Source organism: Gavia stellata, unplaced genomic scaffold (genome assembly GCF_030936135.1).
Source record: "Gavia stellata isolate bGavSte3 unplaced genomic scaffold, bGavSte3.hap2 HAP2_SCAFFOLD_123, whole genome shotgun sequence".
NCBI lineage: Eukaryota > Metazoa > Chordata > Aves > Gaviiformes > Gaviidae > Gavia > Gavia stellata.
The window spans coordinates 1788-25346 of NW_026776622.1; the positions used below are offsets into that span (position 1 = coordinate 1788).

General features: G+C 65.7%; 2 protein-coding genes across 2 annotated transcripts; both read left to right on the forward strand.

The window, feature by feature from the left end:
• Positions 1 to 1540: 1540 nt before the first annotated feature.
• On the forward strand, positions 1541 to 16039 carry LOC104259527 (serine/threonine-protein phosphatase 5-like). Its single transcript, XM_059834748.1, is given in 15 exon segments — positions 1541 to 1641; positions 1643 to 1680; positions 2841 to 2888; positions 2891 to 3081; positions 6479 to 6626; positions 9843 to 9964; positions 10075 to 10140; positions 10246 to 10344; positions 10493 to 10598; positions 11041 to 11183; positions 12749 to 12836; positions 12962 to 13002; positions 13105 to 13283; positions 13882 to 13963; positions 15956 to 16039. Coding segments are annotated over 15 exon segments (1515 nt in total). The 3' UTR covers positions 16019 to 16039.
• A 923-nt stretch (positions 16040 to 16962) lies between these two features.
• LOC132321168 (calmodulin-1) lies at positions 16963 to 20876 on the forward strand. The gene is made up of 6 exons (XM_059834750.1): positions 16963 to 16988; positions 18032 to 18062; positions 19642 to 19785; positions 19856 to 19962; positions 20036 to 20171; positions 20798 to 20876. Exons 1-6 carry the CDS (start codon positions 16986 to 16988, stop codon positions 20824 to 20826), a joined length of 450 nt encoding a protein of 149 aa, XP_059690733.1. The 5' UTR covers positions 16963 to 16985; the 3' UTR covers positions 20827 to 20876.
• The last annotated feature ends 2683 nt before the right edge of the window (positions 20877 to 23559 follow it).

The following is a 23559-nucleotide window of genomic DNA, read 5'->3' on the forward strand; positions in this document are numbered from 1 at the left end:
GTGCCTGAGCCTCGTGCGAGAGCTGCTCTCGTGCAAGAGCCTCGTGTGAGAGCTGCCTTCGTGTGAGAGCCTCGTGTGAGGACCTTGTGCAAGACCCTTGTGCGAGAGCTGCCCTTGTGTGAGAGCCTCATGCGAGGACCTTGTGCAAGAGCCTCTTGTGAGAGCCTCGTGTGAGGACCTCGTGCAAGACCCTTGTGCGAGAGCTGCCCTTGTGCAAGAGCCTTGTGCGAGAGCTGCCTTCGTGTGAGAGCCTCGTGCGAGGACCTTGTGCAAGAGCCTCGTGCAAGGACCTCGTGCAAGACCCTTGTGTGAGAGCCGCCCTTGTGTGAGGGCCTCGTGCGAGGACCTTGTGCAAGAGCCTCCTGCAAGGACCTTGTGCAAGAGCCTCTTGTGAGAGCCTCGTGTGAGAGCCTCGTGCGAAGACCTTGTGCAAGGACCTTGTGCGAGAGCCTCGTGCGAAGACCTTGTGCCCAAGCCTTATGCAAGAGCCTCATGCGACGGCCGCCCTCGTGCGAGAGCCTCGTGCGAGAGCCTCGTGCGAGAGCCTCGTGCAAGGACCTCGTGCGAGGACCTCGTGCGAGAGCCTTTGGCATGAGCCACCCTCGTGCGAGAGCCGCCCTCGTGCAGGAGGGGGGTCCAGACGCCGCTGCCCCGAGCCGCTGGGACCCACACGCACACCCCTCCCCCCCCCCCATGGGGCGAGGCCGAGCGTGCCCCTCCCCCCGCCCCCCGAAACGTCGCTTTTGGGGGGGGGGGGGCCTATACCACCCCACCCCCCCACGCTGGGGGGGGTCACGCACACACACACGCACACGCTCCCCCGTGGGGGGGGGACACACCCGGTGTCACCCCCCCGCCCCCCCCCCGCACAGGCCTTACCCCTCCCCCCCCCCGCCCCCCCATGGCCCCGTCCTCCCCCCCCATAAATCTGCTCTGAACCCACCGAGGGCTCCGCTTCTGCCTTGGGGGGGGACGGGGGGACGGGGGGGGGCCGTGGGGGGGACCACGGGGGTGTGGGGGTGGGGGGGCCCGGAGTCCTCTGGGGCTGCGGGGGGCGCGAGGGGCCGCGGGCCGCACTGTGGCCGCTCTGGTATCTCTTCGCCCCTCTCTATGGTGTCCCCCCGTTCTCCCGTCTCTATGGTCCCGTCCGGTCCTCCAACGTCTCTATGGTCCCCCCCGTCCTCCCGTCTCTATGGTCCCGCCCGGTCCTCCAACGTCTCTATGGTCCCCCCCGTCCTCCAGTCTCTATGGTCCCGTCCGGTCCTCCAACGTCTCTATGGTCCCCCCCCCCGTCCTCCCGTCTGTATGGTCCCGTCCGGTCCTCCAACGTCTCTATGGTCCCCTCCGTCCTCCCGTCTCTATGGTCCCGTCCGGTCCTCCAACGTCTCTATGGTCCCGCCCGGCTCCGCCCCTTCGCGCGCCGCGCGCCCCTTTACGACACTGCCCCCCCCCCCCAATCCCGCCGCCTTTGCGACAGCGGTGCTTTGCGGCGCGGCGGGCCGCGCTCCCGGTGGTTGCCAGGGCGCTTTACGGCCCGGCGATGGCGGAGGGAGAGCGGGCGGAGAGTGGCGGCGGCGGTGGCGGCGGCGGCCCCGGTTCCGGCCCGGCCCCGGAGGCCCCGAGCCCCGCCGAGCTGGAGCGGCGAGGCTCTCAAGACCCGCGCGAACGAGTTCTTCAAAGGTACCGGCGGGGGGGGGCGGGGCTGCCAGATAGGGAGCCGTGGGGGGGCAATGGGGGACAGGGGCTGCAGATAGGGAGCCGTGGGGGGGCAATGGGGGACAGGGCTGCCAGATAGAGAGCCGTGGGGGGGCAATGGGGGCTGCCAGATAGGGAGCCGTGGGGGGGCCGTGGGGGGCTGCCAGATAGTGAGCTGGTGGGGGGGGCAATGGGGGGCTGCCAGATAGGGAGCCATGGGGGGCGCAATGGGGGACAGGGGCTGCCAGATAGGGAGCCGGGGGGGGGGCAGTGGGGGGCTGCCAGATAGGGAGCCGTGGGGGGGGGCAATGGGGGTCAGGGGCTGCCAGATAGGGAGCCACGGGGGGCAATGGGGGCTGCCAGATAGGGATCTGTGTGGGGGGGCAATGTGGGACAGGGGCTGCCAGATAGGAGCCGTGGGGGGGGGGGGGGGGGGGGCTGCCAGATAGAGAGCCGTGGGGGGGGCAGTGGGGGGCTGCCAGATAGTGAGCTGGTAGGGGGGGGCAATGGGGGAAAGGGGCTGCCAGATAGGGAGCCGGGGGGGGGCAATGTGGGACAGGGGCTGCCAGATAGGGAGCTGGGGGGGGGGCAATGGGGACAGGGGCTGCCAGATAGGAGCCGGGGGGGGGGGCAATGGGGGACAGGGGCTGCCAGATAGGGAGCCGTGGGGGGGGCCGTGGGGGGCTGCCAGATAGGGAGCCGACGGGGGGGGGCAATGGGGGGCTGCCAGATAGGGAGCCATGGGGGGCGCAATGGGGACAGGGGCTGCCAGATAGGGAGCCGGGGGGGGCAATGGGGGACAGGGGCTGCCAGATAGTGAGCTGGTGGGGGGGGCAATGGGGGGCTGCCAGATAGGAGCCATGGGGGGGCAGTGGGGGACAGGGGCTGCCAGATAGGGAGCCATGGGGGGGCTGCCAGATAGGGAGCCGGGGGGGTGCTAGACCAGCAGCCATGTCAGAGGCAGTTAGAGGAACCGGCTGCCGAATAGCGAGCCGCTTGGGGGGCAACTGAGGAAAAGACCCGCTGCCAGCCTGGGCGCTGCGTGGGAAGCGAGGGTCGGCCCCGGGGGGGGGGTCCCGCAGTGGTGGGGGTCCCCCCCGCCCCGGTCAGAGCTGCCATCCCGCTGACGCCCGCCGGCGGTCCAGGGAAGGACTACGAGAACGCGGTGAAGTATTACAGCAGCGCCATCGAGCTGACCCCACCAACGCCATCTACTATGGCAACCGGAGCTTGGCCTACCTGCGCACCGAGTGCTACGGCTACGCCCTGGCCGACGCCACGCGCGCCGTCGAGCTCGACAAGAAGTACGTCAAAGGCTACTACCGCCGCGCCGCCAGCAACATGGCCCTGGGCAAGTTCAAGGCCGCCCTCCGCGACTACGAGACGGTGAGGCCGGCTGCCTCGGGGTGCCCCCCGGCACCCCCCTGGTGTTAGCGGGTCCCCATGGAGATCGGGGGAGCCTTGGGGACCCCCTTGGTGTCACTGTGTCCCCCCCAAGATTGGGGGAGCCTTGGGACCCCCTTGGTGTCACTGTGTCCCCCCAAGATTGGGGGAGCCTTGGGGACCCCCTTGGTGTCACTGTGTCCCCCGCCAAGATCAGGGGAGCCTTGGGGACCCCCTTGGTGTCACTGTGTCCCCCCCAAGATTGGGGGAGCCTTGGGGACCCCCTTGGTGTCAGCGTGTCCCCCCCAAGATCGGGGGAGCCTTGGGGACCCCCTTGGTGTCAGTGTGTCCCCCCCCAAGATTGGGGAGCCTTGGGGACCCCCTTGTCCCCTCCCTGGTGTCTGCGTGTCCCCCCCAAGATCGGGGGAGCCTTGGGGACCCCCTTGGTGTCACTGTGTCCCCCCCAAGATCGGGGGAGCCTTGGGACCCCCTTGGTGTCAGTGTGTCCCCCCCCAAGATTCGGGGAGCCTTGGGGACCCCCTTGGTGTCAGTGTGTCCCACCCCAAGATTGGGGGAGCCTTGGGGACCCCCTTGGTGTCAGTGTGTCCCCCCCCAAGATCGGGGGAGCCTTGGGGACCCCCTTGGTGGTCAGTGTGTCCCCCCCCAAGATTGGGGGAGCCTTGGGGACCCCCTTGGTGTCAGCGTGTTCCCCCCAAGATCGGGGGAGCCTTGGGGACCCCCTTGGTGTCACTGTGTCCCCCCCCAAGTCGGGGGAGCCTTGGGGACCCCCTTGGTGTCAGTGTGTCCTCTCACGAGATTGGAGGAGCCTTGGGGACCCCCTTGTCCCCTCCCTGGTGTCTGCGTGTCCCCCCCAAGATCGGGGGAGCCTTGGGGACCCCCTTGGTGTCAGTATGTCCCCCCCAAGATTGGGGGAGCCTTAGGGACCCCCTTGGTGTCAGCGTGTCCCCCCCCAAGATCGGGGGAGCCTTGGGGACCCCCTTGGTGTCACTGTGTCCCCTCACGAGATTGGAGGAGGCTTGGGGACCCCCTTGTCCCCTCCCTGGTGTCACTGTCCCCCCCCCAAGATCGGGGGAGCCTTGGGGACCCCCTTGGTGTCACTGTGTCCCCCGCCAAGATCAGGGGAGCCTTGGGGACCCCCTTGGTGTCACTGTGTCCCCCCCAAGATTGGGGGAGCCTTGGGGACCCCCTTGGTGTCAGCGTGTCCCCCCCAAGATCGGGGGAGCCTTGGGGACCCCCTTGGTGTCACTGTGTCCCCCGCCAAGATCAGGGGAGCCTTGGGGACCCCCTTGGTGTCACTGTGTCCCCCCAAGATTGGGGGAGTCTTGGGGACCCCTTGGTGTCAGTGTGTCCCCCAAGATCAGGGGAGCCTTGGGGACCCCCTTGGTGTCAGCGTGTCCCCCCCCAAGATCGGGGGAGCCTTGGGGACCCCCTTGGTGTCAGCGTGTCCCCCCCCGAGATTGGAGGAGCCTTGGGACCCCCTTGGTGTCAGTGTGTCCCCTCACGAGATTGGAGGAGCCTTGGGGGACCCCCCTTGTCCCTCCCTGGTGTCAGTGTGTCCCCCCCAAGATCGGGGGAGCCTTGGGACCCCTTGGTGTCACTGTGTCCCCCCCAAGATCGGGGGAGCCTTGGGGACCCCCTTGGTGTCACTGTGTCCCCCCCAAGATCGGGGGAGCCTTGGGGACCCCCTTGGTGTCACTGTCCCCCCTCAAGATCGGGGGAGCCTTGGGGACCCCCTTGGTGTCAGTGTGTCCCCTCACGAGATTGGAGGAGGCTTGGGGACCCCCTTGTCCCCTCCCTGGTGTCAGTGTGTCCCCCCCCCAAGATTGGGGGAGCCTTGGGACCCCCTTGGTGTCACTGTCCCCCCCCCAAGATTGGGGGAGCCTTGGGGACCCCCTTGGTGTCACTGTCCCCCCCCCAAGATTGGGGGAGCCTTGGGGACCCCTTGGTGTCACTGTCCCCCCCCCAAGATTGGGGGAGCCTTGGGGACCCCCTTGGTGTCACTGTCCCCCCCCCAAGATCGGGGGAGCCTGGGGACCCCCTTGGTGTCAGTGTGTCCCCTCACGAGATTGGAGGAGCCTTGGGGACCCCCTTGTCCCCTCCCTGGTGTCAGTGTGTCCCCCCCAAGATCGGGGAGCCTTGGGGACCCCCTTGGTGTCACTGTGTCCCCCCCAAGATCGGGGGAGCCTTGGGGACCCCCTTGGTGTCACTGTCCCCCCCCCAAGATCGGGGGAGCCTTGGGGACCCCCTTGGTGTCAGTGTGTCCCCTCACGAGATTGGAGGAGCCTTGGGGACCCCCTTGTCCCCTCCCTGGTGTCTGCGTGTCCCCCCCAAGATCGGGGAGCCTTGGGGACCCCCTTGGTGTCACTGTGTCCCCCCCAAGATCGGGGGAGCCTTGGGGACCCCCTTGGTGTCAGTGTGTCCCCCCCAAGATCGGGGGAGCCTTTGGGACCCCCTTGGTGTCACTGTCCCCCCCCCAAGATCGGGGGAGCCTTGAGGACCCCCTTGGTGTCACTGTCCCCCCCCCAAGATCGGGGGAGCCTTGGGGACCCCCTTGGTGTCACTGTCCCCCCCCCAAGATCGGGGGAGCCTTGAGGACCCCCTTGGTGTCACTGTCCCCCCCCCAAGATCGGGGGAGCCTTGGGGACCCCCTTGGTGTCACTGTCCCCCCCTCAAGATCGGGGGAGCCTTGAGGACCCCCTTGGTGTCAGTGTGTCCCCCTCATCACCTCCTGGTGTCAGTGTGTCCCCCTGGAGATCAGGAGAGCCTTGGGGACACCCTGGTGTCAGTGTGTGTGTCCCCCAAGATCGAGGGTGGCTTGGGGACCCCTGGTCCCCTCCCCAATGTCAACATGTCGCTTAGAGCTGGAGGGGGGGGGGGGATGTCCTTGTGTCCATCCCCCCACTGTCCCCTGGAGGTGGGGGAGACCTTTGGGGACCTTCTTGTCCCCTCCCTGGTGTCAGCACATGCTCTTAGTGCTGGGGGAGGCTCTTGGGGACCCCCTGGTCCCCTCCCCAATGTCCCTTAAAGCTGGGGGAGGACCCTTGGGGACCCTCTTGTGTCAGCGCATGGTTAAGACCTGGGGGGATCTTTGGGGTCCTGTTGTCCCCCACCATGTCAGCACATGTCCCAGAGCTGTGGGGACACTTGGGGACCCCCTTGCCCCCCCCCCTTCCCTCATGTCAGTATGTGCCCCAGAGCTGTGGGGACATTTGGGGACCCCTTTGTCCCTCCCAGCATCAGCCCAGCCCTTAAATCTGAGGGTCCCTCTGTCCCCGTCCCCTCTCAGGGACACCCCAGGGCAGTGGGGTGCTGGGTGGCCCTCGAGGGGCCCGGGGAGGGGGGTGTCCCCATCCTGTGACGTGTGTGTCCCCCCCCAAAGGTGGTGAAGGTGAGGCCCAATGACAAGGACGCCAAATTGAAGTACCAGGAGTGTCACAAGATCGTCAAGCAGAAGGCCTTCGAGCGGGCGATCGCCAGCGACGAGCACAAGCGCTCTGTCGTCGACTCCCTCGACATCGAGAGCATGAGTGAGCCCCCCCTCACCCCCCCTTGCTCCTTGTACCCCCCCCCCCAAAATCAAGGCACCCTTTTCTCCGCAGGCGGGAGAGCGCCGCGAGGGTCCCCAGTAAAGGTTCAGAGTCCCCTCTGGGATTTGGGGGGCTCAGAAGTCGCTGTGGGGGGCTCGGAGAGGCCTTTTGGTCTTCAGCAAAGGCTCGAGGTCCCTTCGGAGGATGCTGGGGGGCTCTGGGGGGGTCTCATGAGGGTCTTGGAGGTCTCCGTAAAGATTTTTGGGGTGGGGGGCTGAGAGAGTCTTAGGGGGACCGTGAGCTGTGGGGGTCTCCAGGAAGGTCTTGGGGGGGACCATGGGGGTCCCCAGAGAGTCCCAAGCGGAGATTTGGGTTACCCAGAAGGGTCCCTGGGAGGGTCTCGCGGTTCCCATGAGGGTCTCAGGGCACCCATGAAGATTCCCCAGCAGAGGCTTGGGGTCCCCATGAGTGTCCCCGTGAGGGTCTTGGGGTCCCCATGAGGGTCCCAGTATCCCAGTGAGGGTCTCAGGATCCCCATGAGGGTCTCGGGGCACCCATGAAGATCCCCAGCAGAGGCTTGGGATCACCATGAGGGTCCCCGTGAGGGTCTCGGGGTCCCCGTGAGGGTCTTGGGGTCCCCATGAGGGTCCCAGTATCCCAGTGAGGGTCTCGGGGTCCCCATGAGGGTCTCAGGGCACCCATGAAGATTCCCCAGCAGAGGCTTGGAATCGCCATGAGGGTCCCAGTGAGGGTCCCGGCATCCCCGTGAGGGTCCCGGGGCACCCATGAAGATCCCCAGCAGAGGCTTGGGATCGCCATGAGGGTCCCCGTGAAGGTCTCTGGGTCCCTGTGGGGGTCTTGGGGTCCCCATGAGTGTCCCCGTGAGGGTCTTGGCATCCCAGTGAGGGTCCCCGCATCCCAGTGAGGGTCTTGGCGTCCCCATGAGGTTCCCAGTATCCCAGTGATGGTCTCAGGGCACCCATGAAGATCCCCAGCAGAGGCTTGGGATCACCATGAGGGTCCCAGTGAGGGTCTCGGCGTCCCAGTGAGGGTCTTGGCGTCCCCATGAGGGTCCCAGTATCCCAGTGAGGGTCTCAGGGTCCCCATGAGGGTCTCGGGGCACCCATGAAGATCCCCAGCAGAGGCTTGGGATCACCATGAGGGTCCCCGTGAAGGTCTCTGGGTCCCTGTGGGGGTCTTGGGGTCCCCATGACGGTCCCCGTCAGGGTCTCGGGGTCCCAGTGAGGGTCCCCACATCCCAGGGAAGGTGTTGGCATCCCCATGAGGGTCCCAGTTTCCCAGTGAGGGTCTCAGGGTCCCCATGAGGGTCTCGGGGCACCCATGAAGATCCCCAGCAGAGGCTTAGGATCGCCATGAGGGTCCCAGTGAGGGTCTCGGGGTCCCAGTGAGGGTCTTGGCGTCCCCATGAGGGTCCCAGTATCCCAGTGAGGTTCTCAGGGCCCCCATGAGGGTCTCAGGGCACCCATGAAGATCCCCAGCAGAGGCTTGGGATCACCATGAGGGTCCCTGTGAGGGTGTCGGGGTCCCTGTGAGGGTCTTGGGGTCCCCATGAGGGTCCCAGTATCCCAGTGAGGGTCTCGGGGTCCCCATGAGGGTCTCAGGGCACCCATGAAGATTCCCCAGCAGAGGCTTGGAATCGCCATGAGGGTCCCAGTGAGGGTCCCGGCATCCCCGTGAGGGTCTCGGGGCACCCGTGAAGATCCCCAGCAGAGGCTTGGGATCACCATGAGGGTCCCCGTGAAGGTCTCTGGGTCCCTGTGGGGGTCTTGGGGTCCCCATGAGTGTCCCCGTGAGGGTCTTGGGGTCCCAGTGAGGGTCCCAGTGAGGGTCCCCGCATCCCAGTGAGGGTCTTGGCGTCCCCATGAGGGTCCCAGTATCCCCGTGAGGGTCTCAGGGTCCCCATGAGGGTCTCGGGGCACCCATGAAGATCCCCAGCAGAGGCTTGGGATCGCCATGAGGGTCCCAGTGAGGGTCTCGGGGTCCCAGTGAGGGTCTTGGCGTCCCCATGAGGGTCCCAGTATCCCCGTGAGGGTCTCAGGATCCCCATGAGGGTCTTGGGGCACCCATGAAGATCCCCAGCAGAGGCTTGGGATCACCATGAGGGTCCCTGTGAGGGTGTCGGGGTCCCTGTGAGGGTCCTGGCCTCCCAGTGAGGGTCTTGGGGTCCCCATGAGGGTCCCAGTATCCCAGTGAGGGTCTCGGGGTCCCCATGAGGGTCTCAGGGCACCCATGAAGATCCCCAGCAGAGGCTTGGGATCGCCATGAGGGTCCCAGTGAGGGTCTCGGGGTCCCAGTGAGGGTCTTGGCGTCCCCATGAGGGTCCCAGTATCCCAGTGAGGGTCTTGGGGTCCCCATGAGGGTCTCGGGGCACCCATGAAGATCCCCAGCAGAGGCTTGGGATCACCATGAGGGTCCCCGTGAAGGTCTCTGGGTCCCTGTGGGGGTCTTGGGGTCCCCATGAGTGTCCCCGTGAGGCTCTTGGCGTCCCAGTGAGGGTCCCCGCATCCCAGTGAGGGTCTTGGCGTCCCCATGAGGGTCCCAGTATCCCAGTGAGGGTCTCAGGGTCCCCATGAGGGTCTCGGGGCACCCATGAAGATCCCCAGCAGAGGCTTGGGATCACCATGAGGGTCCCAGTGAGGGTCTCGGGGTCCCAGTGAGGGTCTTGGCATCCCCATGAGGGTCCCAGTATCCCAGTGAGGTTCTCAGGGCCCCCATGAGGGTCTCAGGGCACCCATGAAGATCCCCAGCAGAGGCTTGGGATCACCATGAGGGTCCCCGTGAGGGTCTTGGCGTCCCAGTGAGGGTCTCAGGGTCCCCATGAGGGTCTCGGGGCACCCATGAAGATTTCCAGCAGAGGCTTGGAATCGCCATGAGGGTCCCAGTGAGGGTCTCGGGGTCCCAGTGAGGGTCCCGGCATCCCAGTGAGGGTCTCGGGGTCCCCATGAGGGTCTTGGTGTCCCTGTTAGGGTGTCAGGGTGCCTATAAGGGTGCCCAGCAGAGCTTTGGGGCCCTCATGAAGGTCTTGGGGTCCAACACGAGGGTCCTCAGCCAAGGCTCAGCACCCCCAGAAAGCTACCGGGCTTTGTCAGGGGCTGCGAGCTTGCGGGGAAGGATGGCAGGGACACGATGGCCCTTCGGGGTCCTGTCCCCACTGTCCCTTCGTGTCATCGGCCACCGGTGGGGTTCGTTTCGCAGCCATTGAGGACGAGTACAGCGGTCCCAAGCTGGATGGCGGCAAGGTGACGTTGGTTTTCATGAAGGAGCTGATGCAGTGGTACAAGGAGCAGAAAAAACTCCACAGAAAATGTGCCTACCAGGTACCCCAGTTCCCCCAAACTCCCCCCCCAAGTCCCCTGCCAGGCTCTGCCCTGTCCCCAAGTGCCACACGTCCCCCTCCTTGTCACCTGCTGACCCTTCGTCCCGGCAGATCCTGGTGCAGGTGAAGGAGGTGCTGGCCAAGCTCCCCACGTTAGTAGAAACGACGTTGAAGGAGGTGGGTACCCCTCGCCGGGTGCCGGCGCCTCTGCGGGGTGTGTGTGTTGGGGCGGCGCGAAGTCCCCGAGCGGTGACGTTCCACCCCGGCTCATCCCAAACGCAGACGGAGAAGGTGACGGTGTGCGGGGACACCCACGGGCAGTACTACGACCTGCTGAACATCTTCGAGCTCAACGGGCTGCCCTCTGAGTCGAACCCTTATGTATCCCCCAGGAGGGAACGGGGTTGAGCCGCCGCCGCCCCGGGGTCTCACCGGGATCAATGCCACCCCCCGTGGTGGGGACAGGCGTGGGGACGGGTGGCACGAGGGGACGGGGAACCGGGGAGCTGTTTTCCTGAACCGGCTGCAGATATTCAACGGGGACTTTGTGGACCGCGGGTCCTTCTCGGTCGAGGTCATCCTCACGCTCTTCGGCTTCAAGCTCCTCTACCCTGATCACTTCCACCTGCTCCGAGGTAACGCGGCCACCGCGGGTGACAAGTCCTTGTCCCCCCCATCCTGAGTTGTGGGGCCGTGTCCCCTGTCCCTGGTTGTGGGGCCGTGTCCCTTGTCCCCAGGTGTAGGACCAGCTCATGGGGCCACATCGTCTGTCCCGGGTCGTGGGGCTGGGTCCCCTCTCCCTAGTTGTGGGGCCACGTTCTGTGTCCCCTGTCCCCCCCGGGTGGCAGGGCCCCGTCCTGGGTCATGGTGCCACGTCCCCAGTTGTGGGGTCATGTCCGCTGTCCCTGGTCCCGGCGTTGAGCCGTGGGGCCGTGTCCCCAGGACTTGGCGCCTTGTCCCCTGTCCTGGATTGCAGGGCCTCGTTCCCTGCCCGTCTCATGTCCTCGGGGCCCGGCTGAGGGGCTTTGTCCCCTGCCCCGTGTCCCCGGGCCTGGCAATGTCACCGCGTCCCCGCAGGGAACCACGAGACGGACAACATGAACCAGATCTACGGTTTCGAGGGGGAGGTGAAGGCCAAGTACACGGCGCAGATGTTCGCCCTCTTCAGCGAGGTCTTCGAGTGGCTGCCGCTGGCCCAGTGCATCAACGGCAAAGTGCTGGTGAGGGGACACCGTGTCCGTCCCCCCGTCCCCAGCCCAGCCCCCGGGGTGATCCCTGTCCCTGGCGGGGTTTGGGTGGGGGGTCCCCGACATCCCCAGGGAGTTGGGGTGATCCCTGTCCCTGGTGGGGTTTGGGTGGGGGGTCCCTGACATCCCCAGGGAGTTGGGGGTTTGGGTTGGGGTCCCCGACATCCCCATGGATTTGGGGTGATCCCTGTACCTGGCGGGGTTTGGGTGGGGGGGGGTCCCCCATCCCCATGGATTTGGGGTGATCCCCATCCCTGGCAGGGTTTGGGTTGGGGTCCCCGACATCCCCATGGAGTTGGGGTGATCCCCATCCCTGGTGGGGTTTGGGTTGGGGTCCCCGACATCCCCATGGAGTTGGGGTGATCCCCATCCCTGGTGGGGTTTGGGTGGGGGGTTCCCGACATCCCAATGGATTTGGGGTGATCCCTGTCCCTGGCGGGGTTTGGGTTGGGATCCCTGACATCCCCATGGATTCGGGGTGATCCCCATCCCTGGCAGGGTTTGGGTTGCGGTCCCCGACATCCCCATGGATTCGGGGTGATCCCTGTCCCTGGCGGGGTTTGGGTTGCGGTCCCCGACATCCCCATGGAGTTGGGGTGATCCCTGTCCATGATGGGGTTTGGGTGGGGGGTCCCCGACATCCCCATGGAGTTGGGGTGATCCCTGTCCATGATGGGGTTTGGGTGGGGGGTCCCCGACATCCCCATGGATTTGGGGTGATCCCCATCCCTGGCAGGGTTTGGGTTGGGGTCCCCGACATCCCCATGGAGTTGGGGTGATCCCTGTCCATGATGGGGTTTGGGTGGGGGGTCCCCCCCATCCCCATGGAGTTGGGGTGATCCCCATCCCTGGCGGGGTTTGGGTGGGGGGTCCCTGCCATCCCTGTCCCCAGGGATTTGGGGTGATCCCCATCCCTGGCAGGGTTTGGGTTGCGGTCCCCGACTTCCCCATGGATTTGGGGTGATCCCTGTCCCTGGTGGGGTTTGGGTGGGGGGTCCCCGACATCCCCAGGGAGTTGGGGGTGATCCCCATCCCTGGTGGGGTTTGGGTTGGGGTCCCCGCCATCCCCAGGGATTTGGGGTGATCCCTGTCCCTGGTGGGGTTTGGGTGGGGGGTCCCCCATCCCCACGGATTTGGGGTGATCCCTGTCCCTGGCGGGGTTTGGGTTGGGATCCCTGACATCCTCATGGAGTTGGGGTGATCCCTGTCCATGATGGGGTTTGGGTGGGGGGGTCCCCGACATCCCCATGGATTTGGGGTGATCCCTGTTCCTGGCGGGGTTTGGGTGGGGGGTCCCCGACATCCCCATGGAGTTGGGGTGATCCCTGTCCCTGGTGGGATTTGGGTGGGGGGGTCCCCACCATCCATGTCCCTGTTGGCTTGGGGGTGCTCCCTGTCACAAGTTGGGGGGTCCCTTCTGTCCCCAGGGGTTTGGGGTCCCTTCCCTCCTCACCCCTGGGGTTGGTCCCCACCAGGGTTAGGATGGGGGTGTTCCTGCTGTCCCCATTGTCCCCGTACCAACGTGGCTTCTGTCCCAGATCATGCACGGGGGCCTCTTCAGCGAGGACGGCGTCACCCTCGATGACATCCGGAAGATAGAGAGGAACCGGCAGCCCCCGGACTCAGGTGGGAGATGGACCCCACGAGGTGCCCCGTGTCCCCTCTCATGGCGTCCCTGCCATCTCCGAGGGGCCGAGATGTCCCCCCCGCGGCGGACGGTGTCCCCTGACCCCCCTCTGCGTCCCCCACAGGTCCCATGTGCGACCTGCTCTGGTCCGACCCGCAGCCCCAGGTGAGTTGAACCCCGGCGGTGCGTCCCCAAAGCCTCCTGCCCCACCTTGGGGACAGCCACCGCCGTGTCCCCGGGGTCCCGGTGACGCTGGCCTTCCCGCAGAACGGCCGCTCCGTCAGCAAGCGCGGGGTCAGCTGCCAGTTCGGGCCCGACGTCACCAAGAGCTTCCTGGAGCGCAACCGCCTCGACTACATCATCCGCAGCCACGAAGTGAAGCCCGAGGGCTACGAGGTGGCCCACGACGGCAAATGTGTCACCGTCTTCTCCGCTCCCAACTACTGGTGAGTGCCACCGGCGTCTGGGGACAGGGGGGTGCCACCGCCGCCGGGGAGGAGTGCCCCGTTGCGCCCGGCTCACGTGCACCCTTGATGTCCCCTCAGCCGGGTCCCCGGGTGTCCCCAGAGACTCGATGTCCCCTCAGCCGAGTCCCCGGATGTCCCATGGATCACATTGTCCCCTCAGCCCTGTCCCTGGGTGTCCCCTGTGCCTCGCTGTCCCAAAGCGTCCCCTGTTCCCATCCCTGGGGTGGCACCGTGTCTCGACATCCCTGTGTGGGGTGCTGCTGTCCCCAAGCCTCTCTCTTGTCCCCAAGCCTTGGTGTCCCTGTGCCATACCTCGGTGTCCCCAAGGGTCCCTGAGCCTTGGTGTCCCTGTGCAGGGCTGTACCCCGGTGTCCCCAAGGGTCCCTGTCCCTGGGTGGGGCTCTACCTCGGTGTCCCCAGGGGTCCCTCTCCCCGATAGTCCCTGAGCTTTGCTGTCCCTATACGGAGCTGCCCCTCCATGACCTCAAGTGTCCCTGTCCCTGGGGGTCCCCAAGCCTTGGTGTCCCCGTGGGGGGGCTGTGATTTGGTGTCCCCAAGCGTCCCCGTCCCCCTCCAGCGACCAGATGGGCAATAAGGGCTCCTACATCCACCTGCGAGGGAGCGACCTGCGCCCCGACTTCCACCAGTTCACAGCAGTGGTGAGTCTCGGGGCGGGGGGGGCGCGGGATGGGACACCCCACTCCCCCCGAGGCTGGGGACCCCCCACCCCCTCCCTGGGGACCTGTTGAATCTGAGACCCCCTCAGAACCCCTCCCTGGGGACCCCCTGAACCCGTGATCCCCAAAAGCTGTCCCCGGAGACTCCTGAAATCCTCCCTAGGGACACCCCCAAATCTGTGACCCACAAACCTTCTTTGGTGACATTCTCCCCCCTCCCCCCCCCCCCCAAAAAAAAAATCTTGGACCCACAAAACCCACCCCAGGGACCCCCCTCAACCCTGGGAGCCCCAAGCCCTCCTTGGGGTCCCCCAAAACCCACCCTGGAGCCCCCCCCCGAGACCTCAACCTCCCAGGGACCCCCCCCCCCCCCCCCCCTTCTCAAACCTGGGGACCCCCCCAACCCCTCTCTGGGGATCCCCAAAACCTTCTTCAGACCCCCCCCTGCCTATGGGACTCCCCAAAAGCCTCTCTCAGCCCCCCAACTTTCCAGACCCCCCCCCCAAGAGTTCCCCAGATCCCCCTAAGACCTTGGTCCACCCCCTTCCCCAGCCTGGGGTGATTGGGGGGGCTTCATAGGGGCTAGTGGGGGGTTCATAGGGGCTACTTGGGGGGCTCAGGGGCTATTGGGGGGCTCTGGGGCATATGGGGGGGTTCAGAGGGGCTGTTTGTGGGGGCTGATGGGGGCTATTGGGGAGCTGGGGGGTTCATCGGGGCTATTTGGGGAGCTGTTGGGGGGTTCTGGGGCTAACAGGGGGTTCAGAGGGGTTATTTATTTGGGGGGCTCTGGGGCTAACGGGGGGTTCAGAGGGGTTATTTGGGGGGTGGGGGGCTAACGGGGGGTTCAGAGGGGCTATTGGGGGGCTCTGGGGCTAATGGGGGGTTCATAGGGGTTATTTGGGGGGTTCAGAGGGGCTATTGGGGGGCTCTGGGGCTAATGGGGGGTTCATAGGGGTTATTTGGGGGGTTCAGAGGGGCTAATGGGGGGCTCTGGGGCTAATGGGGGGCTCTGGGACTAATGGGGGGTTCAGAGGTGTTATTTATTTGGGGGGCTCTGGGGCTAATGGGGGGTTCAGAGGGGCTATTGGGGGGCTCTGGGGCTAATGGGGGGTTCAGAGGGGCTATTGTGGGGCTCGGGGTTATTGGGGGGCTCTGGGGCTAATGGGGGCTTCATAGGGGTTATTTGAGGGGCTCAGGGCTATTGGGGGGCTCTGGGGCTAATGGGGAGTTCAGAGGGCCTATTGGGGGGCTCTGGGGCTAATGGGGGGTTCAGAGGGGCGATTGTGGGGCTCGGGGCTATTGGGGGGCTCTGGGGCTAATGGGGGGTTCATAGGGGTTATTTGGGGGGTTCAGAGGGGCTATTGGGGGGCTCTGGGGCTAACGGAGGGTTCAGAGGGGTTATTTATTTGGGGGGCTCTGGGGCTAATGGGGGGTTCATAGGGGTTATTTGGGGGGTTCAGAGGGGCTATTGGGGGGCTCTGGGGCTAACGGAGGGTTCAGAGGGGTTATTTATTTGGGGGGCTCTGGGGCTAATGGGGGGGTTCAGAGGGGCTATTTGGGGGTGGGGGCTATTGGGGGGCTCTGGGGCTAATGGGGGGTTCAGAGGGGCTATTTGGGGGTGGGGGGCTATTGGGGGGCTCTGGGGCTAATGGGGGGGTTCAGAGGGGCTATTTGGGGGTGGGGGGCTATTGGGGGGCTCTGGGGCTAATGGGGGGGTTCAGAGGGGCTATTTGGGGGGCTGTTGGGGGGCTCGTAGGGGTTATTTGGGGGGCTCAGAGGGGCTATTGGGGGGGTTCTGGTGCTAATGGGGGTTTCATGGAGCTATTTGGGGGGGCTCAGGGGCTGGGGGGGGGCCTAGGGGGCAGTTGGGCGGGGCCGTTCCAGGAGGTAGCACCCATGGGTGCCCTGGGGCTGGGATTTTGGGGGGCAGGGGGGGCAGGTTTGTCCCCCTCACCCCCCCCCCCTCTCCCCCAGCCTCACCCCAACGTCAAGCCCATGATGTACGCCAACACCCTGCTGCAGCTGGGCATGATGTGACCCCCCCGGGCTGCCCCCACCCATGGGTGCCCCCCCCCCCCGGGCACCCCCCAGGGGGTTTTTAATATATTGGAAGATTGTATTTATTCCCCTCCCCCCCCTCCCAGTGCTCCCAGTGCTCCCAGTTTGGGCAGGAGATGGGGTAGACCCGGGGGGGGGGTGAGGTGGGGGGAGATTTTGGGGGGGGGGGGGGGGTCCCTCTGCTCGCATTGCCCCCCCCGGGGGGGGGCTGCCCCTTGTTGCCCCTCCCCCAACAAGCAATAGATGTGGGGGGAGGGGGGGGTGGGGGGGTGTGCTCAGGATTTGGCCCCTCCCCCCCCCCGCCCTGTGCCCCCCCCCCCCCCCAGGACGTGCCCCTCCCCCCCCGCCGGGCGATTTTACCGTCTGTAATTAAAGATGTTAAAATAAAGTAATTATTGTAAGCTGGGCGGGGCCCCAGGCGTCCGGGGGGCGGAGCCAGCAGCCCTCACTGTTGCCATGGAGACCGCACTGTTGCCATGGAGACCCCTGGCTGTAGGGGGGGCTGTTGCCACGGCAACCGCCCGCCCGCGGTCGTTGCCCCGCCCCTTGTGGCAGGTTGAGCCGCTGGCTGTTGCCATGGCGACGGGCGTGCCCATTGGCGGGAGGGCGGGGAGAGCTGCCCGTTGCCATGGCGACCTTGCCGCGGCCCCCGCAGCAGAGTGGACTGGGCTAGGGCCGGGGGGGGCGGAGCCCTGGGGGTCACGTGACGCCGAGGGCCGGCCCCACTTCCCCGCTTTCCCGCCGCCGCTTTGGCGCATTGCGGCTCGGCGGCAGCCAATCAGGGTGGCGCTCTCAGCCCGCCGCGCGCCCCCAGCCAATGAGGTGGCGCCGCCCAGTGAGCGAACGGGATCCTTCCGCCGGGGGCGGGGCCTGCGGGAGGGGCGGGGCCAGCGGAGGGATCCGCGGTGCTGCGGTCGCAGGAGCCTCCCGCCGCCACCGGAGCGCCATGGTCAGGGGGCGGCACCGGCGTTGCCATGACGACGGGGGGGCGCTATGGGGCGACGGGGGCCCACTGGGGTTGCTATGGCGACCGGGGGGCGCTGTGGGGCGACGGGGGCCCAGGGGGTTGCTATGGCGACCAAGGGGCTGCTATGGGGCTGGGGGGGGGGGAAACACCGGCGTTGCCATGGCGACCAAGGGGATGCTGTGGTGACCAAGGGGCTGCTATGGGGCGGGGGGACACGACGACACCGGGGTTGCTATGGCGACCGAGGGGTTGCTGTGGGGCGGGAACACCGGGGTTGCTATGGCGACCGAGGGGCTGCTATGGGGCGGGAACACAGGGGTTGCTATGGCGACCGAGGGGCTGTTATGGGCCGGGGGGCCCCCACGGGGGTTGCTATGGCGACCAAGGGGCTGCTATGGGGTGAGGTTGGGAAACACCGGGGTTGCTATGGCGACCAAAGGATGCTATGGGGCGGGAACACTGGGGTTGCTATGGCGACCAAGGGGCTGCTATGGGGCGGGAACACCGGGGTTCCTATGGGGTGGGGGTGGGAAACACCGGGGTTGCTATGGCGACCAAAGGATGCTATGGGGTGGGAACACTGGGGTTGCTATGGCGACCGAGGGGCTGCTATGGGGTGTGTGGGGGGAAACACCGGGGTTGCTATGGCGACCAAAGGATGCTATGGGGCGGGGAACACCGGGGTTGCTATGGCGACCGAGGGGCTGCTATGGGGCGGAGGGGGGGGGAAACACCGGGGTTGCTATGGCGACCAAAGGATGCTATGGGGCGGGGAACACCGGGGTTGCTATGGCGACCAAGGGGCTGCTGGGGAAGGTGTCACTGGGTTGCTATGACAACGGGTCACTGATGGTTGGGTGGGGCGATGGGTGCTGAGGGCATGTTGGGGTGTTGGGGGGATTGGGGGGGGGATGGGTGCTGGGGGGGTGTTGGGGGGGCTGTGGGTGCCAGCGGGTGTTGGGGCATTGGGTGCTGCGGCGGTCCCGTGGGTGCCCCCTCACCCGTGTCCCCCCGTCCCCCCCCAGGCTGACCAGCTCACCGAGGAGCAGATCGCAGGTGGGGGGACACGGGGGGGGTGACAGCGCGGGGAGGGGACCCCAGAGGGGACACTCGGGGGGGGCAACAAGTGGGGGGGGCACAGGGGAGGGGGGGGGCACAGCGGGGGGGACACCGGGGGGGTGGTTCAGTGGGGCAGGGGTCCCACCAGGGTGGGGGGGGTAACACTGTGACACTCAGGAGCGGATGCTGGGGTGTCGGAGTGACAGTGTGACACCCGGGAGGGGACATTAGGGTGCTGGGGTGACAGCAGGACACCCAGGATGGGATGCTGGGGTGCTGGGGTGATATTGGGACACCCAGGAGGGGATGCTGGGGTGCTGGGGTGATATTGGGACACACAGGAGGGGACGCTGGGGTGTTGGGGTGACTCTGGGACACCCAGGAGGGAACATTGGGGTGTTGGGGTGACTCTGGAACACCCAGGAGGGGATGCTGTGGTGTTGCGGTGACATTGGGACACCCAGGAGGGGACATTGGGCAGTTGGGGTGACACTGGGACACCCAGGAGGGGACATTGGTGTGTTGGAGTGACAGCAGGACACCCAGGAGAGGAGATGCTGTGGTGTTACAGTGACACTGGGACACCCAGGGGGGGACATTGGCGTGCTGGGGTGACAGCAGGACACCGAGGAGGGGACCGTGGGATGTCAGAGTGACAGCGTGACACCCAGGAGGGAACATGAGGGTGTTGTGGTGACACTGGGACACCCAGGAGAGGGCGCTGGGTTGTCAGGGTGACAGTGTGACACCCAGGAGGCAACATTAGGGTGCTGGGGTGACACTGGGACACCCAGGAGGGAACATTGGGGTGCTGGGGGTGACAGCAGGACACCTGGGAGGGGACGCTGGGGTGTTGTGGTGACATTGGGACACCCAGGATGGGATGCTGGGGTGTCAGGGTGACAGTGTGACAGGCAGGAAGGAACATTAGGGTGCTGGGGTGACAGCAGGAATCCGAGGAGGGGACGCTGGGGAGTTGGGGTGACACTGGGACACCCAAGAGGGAACAGTGGGGTCCTCAGGTGACAGCAGGACACCCAGGAGGGGATGCTGGGTTGTTGGGGTGACACTGAGACACCCAGGAGGGGACATTGGGGTGCTGGGGTGACACTGGGACACCCAGGAGGGGACGCTGGGGTGTCAGGGTGACAGCGTGACAGGCAGGAAGCCACATTAGGGTGTTGGGGTGACACTGGGACACCCAGGAGAGGGCGCTGGGGTGTTGGGGTGACAGTGTGACACCCAGGAGGCAACATTAGGGTGTTGTGGTGACAGCAGGACACCCAGGAGGGGACGCTGGGGTGTTGTGGTGACATTGGGACACCCAGGAGGGGACGCTGGGGTGTCAGGGTGACAGTGTGACAGGCAGGAAGGAACATTAGGGTGCTGGGGTGACAGCAGGACACCCAGGAGGGGACCCTGGGGTGTTGCGGGTGGCACCAGGGTACGCAGGAGGGGACTCTGGCCCTCAGGATGACACGGGTGTGCGGCTGGGGCCACCCGCAGACCCCGTCGCCTGTCCCCGGCCCTGGCTGGTGACAGCGCGTGACCCCGTCCCCGCGGTGACGGTCCCCAGAGTTCAAGGAGGCGTTCTCGCTCTTCGACAAGGACGGGGACGGCACCATCACCACCAAGGAGCTGGGCACCGTCATGCGCTCGCTGGGCCAGAACCCTACCGAGGCCGAGCTGCAGGACATGATCAACGAGGTGGACGCCGACGGTGAGCCCCGCCTGTCCCCGCGTGTCCCCTTGTCCCCCTGTCCCCCTGCTCACTCCGTCCCCCCCTGCAGGCAACGGCACCATCGACTTCCCCGAGTTCCTCACCATGATGGCGAGGAAGATGAAGGACACGGACAGTGAGGAGGAGATCCGTGAAGCTTTCCGCGTCTTCGACAAGGTGGGTCGGGGACAGGGACGGGGACAGGGGGATGGGCGAGGCAACGGTGTCACCGCCGTGTCCCCAACCCCAGGACGGGAACGGGTACATCAGCGCGGCAGAGCTGCGGCACGTGATGACCAACCTGGGGGAGAAGCTGACGGACGAGGAGGTGGACGAGATGATCCGAGAGGCCGACATCGATGGCGACGGGCAGGTCAACTACGAGGGTGAGTGCCGCTGTCACCCCGGGGGTCCCCGCTGTCACCCAGCGTCTCCTCTGTCACCCACAGGTCCCTGCTGGCACCCAATGGGACCTCGCTAGCACCCACCCATGGGGCTCCTCTTTCCCCGGTGCCGCACCACGTTCCCCGTCACCACCGGCCGGGGATGCCACCGTGTCCCCTGTCACCACCGGCCGGGGATGCCACCGTGTCCCCTGTCACCCCTGGCAAGACCTGCGTTGGGGTCAGGGACACGGTGGGGACAGGAATGGGGATGGGGACAGCATCCGTGTCTCCTGTCACCCCTGTTACCACGAACGTGGGATGTCACCGCGTTCCTCCATCTCCAAGGGACCAGACCCCACTGTGTCACCTCTTTCTGGGGACCCCACGGTGTCCCCTGTCTCCACTGTGTCCCCCATCCCCACGGGCTCCGCAGTGTCCCCTGTTCCCATCCCTGTCCCTGCTGTTTCCCTGTCCCCAACGTGTCCCCTGTCCCTGCCACGTCCCCATCCCTGCCGCGTCCCCATCCCTGCTCTGTCCCCATCCCTGCCGTGTCCCCATCGTGTCCGTGTCCCCACCGTGTCCCCTCCGTGTCCCCGTCCCCACTGACTCTCCCTCTCTCCTGGCAGAATTTGTGCAGATGATGACGGCGAAGTGAGGGGACTCAAGGCCACCGGGACCCCCCAGCTGCCACCGCCTGTCCCTGCCACCAAGAGGTCCCCAGGCCCCCCCTGCACCCCAAACCCACCATTTTGGGGGCACCCATGGGGGCTCTGGGTGGGGGGGGGGGAACCCACCAGGACAGAGGGACCCCAAATCCTCCATATGGGCTTTGGGGGGGATATGGGGGGGACCCCGTTTCCCCACAGGGGGTTTGGGGGGTCCGGGGCAGACCCAGGGTCCCTCTCCCCAGGACGCAGCAGGACCCCCCTTGCCCCAGGAGAGCGTTTTGGGGCATTTCGGGGGGATTTGGGGTCTCAGGAGGGTTGGGGATCCCCGGGGGGGGGACACTGGGCCCAGGCCCTGGTTTTGGGGCATTTTGGGGGGATTTTGGGCCCTTTGTTGGGGGGGGTGGGGTGTGCATACCAAGCTCCAGTTTTGGGGCATTTTGGGGGGATTTGGGGGGCCGGGCCCAAGCCCTGTTTTTTGGGGTACTTTGGGGGGGGGGAAGAGGGGGGGTTGGGGGCCTCCCCTGCCCCGTCTGGGCGCTGTCGCGGGACGGCCAAAGCTGCGAAATAAACCACTGGTTTTTGCAGTTCCTGGGGCCTTAACGAGGGGCGGTAACGAGGGGCCCCGACGAGGGCCCTGACACCCAGGGCACCCCCCGCCCAGGGGGTGAGGGTGGGTTCGGGGGCGCAGAGGTGCATGGTTGTGCAGGTTTGGGGGTGATCGGTCATGTCGGGGTGTAGCTGGGTGCAGTTGGGCTGCATGGGTGTAGTTGGGGTGTAGTTGGGGTACAGGGGTGTGTTCGGGGTGCAGTCGGGTGTACTCAGGGTGCACTTGGGGTGCATGAGTGTAGTTGGGGTACAGGGGTGTACTCAGGGTGCAGTTGGGGTGTATGGGTATAGCTGGGGTGTAGTTGGGGTACAGGGTGTATTTGGGGTGCAGTCAGGTGTACTCAGGGAGCAGTTGGGGTGTATGGGTGTAGTTGGGGTGTAGTTGGGGTACAGGGGTGTAGTTGGGGTGCAGTCGGGTGTACTCAGGGTGCAGTTGGGGTGTATGGGTGTAGTTGGGGTACAAGGGTGTAGTTGGGGTGCAGTCGGGTGTACTCAGGGTGCCGTTGGGCTGCATGGGTGTAGTTGGGGTACAGGGGTGTATTTGGGGTGCAGTCGGGTGTAATCAGGGTGCAGTTGGGGTGTATGGGTGTAGCTGGGGTGTAGTTGGGGTACAGGGTGTATTTGGGGTGCAGTCAGGTGTACTCAGGGAGCAGTTGGGGTGTATGGGTGTAGTTGGGGTACAAGGGTGTAGTTGGGGTGCAGTCGGGTGTACTCAGGGTGCCGTTGGGCTGCATGGGTGTAGTTGGGGTACAGGGGTGTATTTGGGGTGCAGTCGGGTGTAATCAGGGTGCAGTTGAGGTGTATGGGTGTAGTTGGGGTGTAGTTGGGGTACAGGGTGTATTTGGGGTGCAGTCAGGTGTACTCAGGGAGCAGTTGGGGTGTATGGGTGTAGTTGGGGTACAAGGGTGTAGTTGGGGTGCAGTCGGGTGTACTCAGGGTGCCGTTGGGCTGCATGGGTGTAGTTGGGGTACAGGGGTGTATTTGGGGTGCAGTCGGGTGTAATCAGGGTGCAGTTGAGGTGTATGGGTGTAGTTGGGGTGTAGTTGGGGTACAGGGTGTATTTGGGGTGCAGTCAGGTGTACTCAGGGAGCAGTTGGGGTGTATGGGTGTAGTTGGGGTGTAGTTGGGGTACAGGGGTGTAGTTGGGGTGCAGTCAGGTGTACTCAGTGTGCAGTTGGGGTGTATGTGTGTAGTTGGGGTACAGGGGTGTATTTGGGGTGCAGTCGGGTGTAATCAGGGTGCAGTTGGGGTGTATGGGTGTAGCTGGGGTGTAGTTGGGGTACAAGGGTGTATTTGGGGTGCAGTCGGGTGTACTCAGGGTGCAGTTGGGGTGTATGGGTGTAGTTGGGGTGTAGTTGGGGTACAGGGGTGTGTTTGGGGTGCAGTCGGGTGTACTCAGGGTGCAGCTGGGGTGTATGGGTGTAGTTGGGGTACAGGGGTGTGTTTGGGGTGCAGTTGGGTGTACTCGGGGTGCAGTTGAGGTGTATGGGTGTAGTTGGGGTGTAGTTGGGGTACAGGTGTGTGTTTGGGGTGCAGTCGGGTGTACTCGGGGTGCACCTGGGGTGCATGGGTGTAGTTGGGGTGTACTTTGGGGTGTAGTACGGCTGTAGGTGTGAAGCTGGGGTTTAGGGCAGCAGTTGGGGTGCAGTTTGGGGGTCTGGGTGTAGTTAGGGTGTAGTTGGGGACAGGTGTATTTGGGGTGCAGTCACGTGTACTCGGGGTGCACTTGGGGTGTATGGGTGTAGTTGGGGTGCAGTTGGGGGACAGGGGTGTTTTTGGGGTGCAGTTGGGCGTACTTGGGGTGCAGTTGGGGTGTATGGGTGTAGTTGGGGTGCAGCTGGGGTGCAGGGGTGTAGCTGGGGTGCATTTGGGGTGTAGCTGGGGTGCGCTGGCTGTGTCCACCTGATGTTTTGGGCTGGGCTGTTGGGGTGCCTGGGGGGTGTTGGGGCTGTGTGACCCAGGGTCCCCCCAAACCCGATGCTGGAGGGCAGAGCTCCTGGGGGGTAGGCGGGAGCCGCACCCATGGGTGCTTCTCTACTGATCCCACCCAAACACCGGGGTCCTCTACGAATCCACCGCCCCGATGCCTGGCATCTGGAGGGACCCACAGAGGA

What these genes read in the sequence shown, in the direction of transcription:
- LOC132321168 (XM_059834750.1), top strand. An exon ending in CACCGAGGAGCAGATCGCAG is followed by an intron (nt 18,063 to 19,641) that starts GTGGGGGGACAC and finishes GACGGTCCCCAG; the next exon opens with AGTTCAAGGAGGCGTTCTCG. An exon ending in CAACGAGGTGGACGCCGACG is followed by an intron (nt 19,786 to 19,855) that starts GTGAGCCCCGCC and finishes CCCCCCCTGCAG; the next exon opens with GCAACGGCACCATCGACTTC.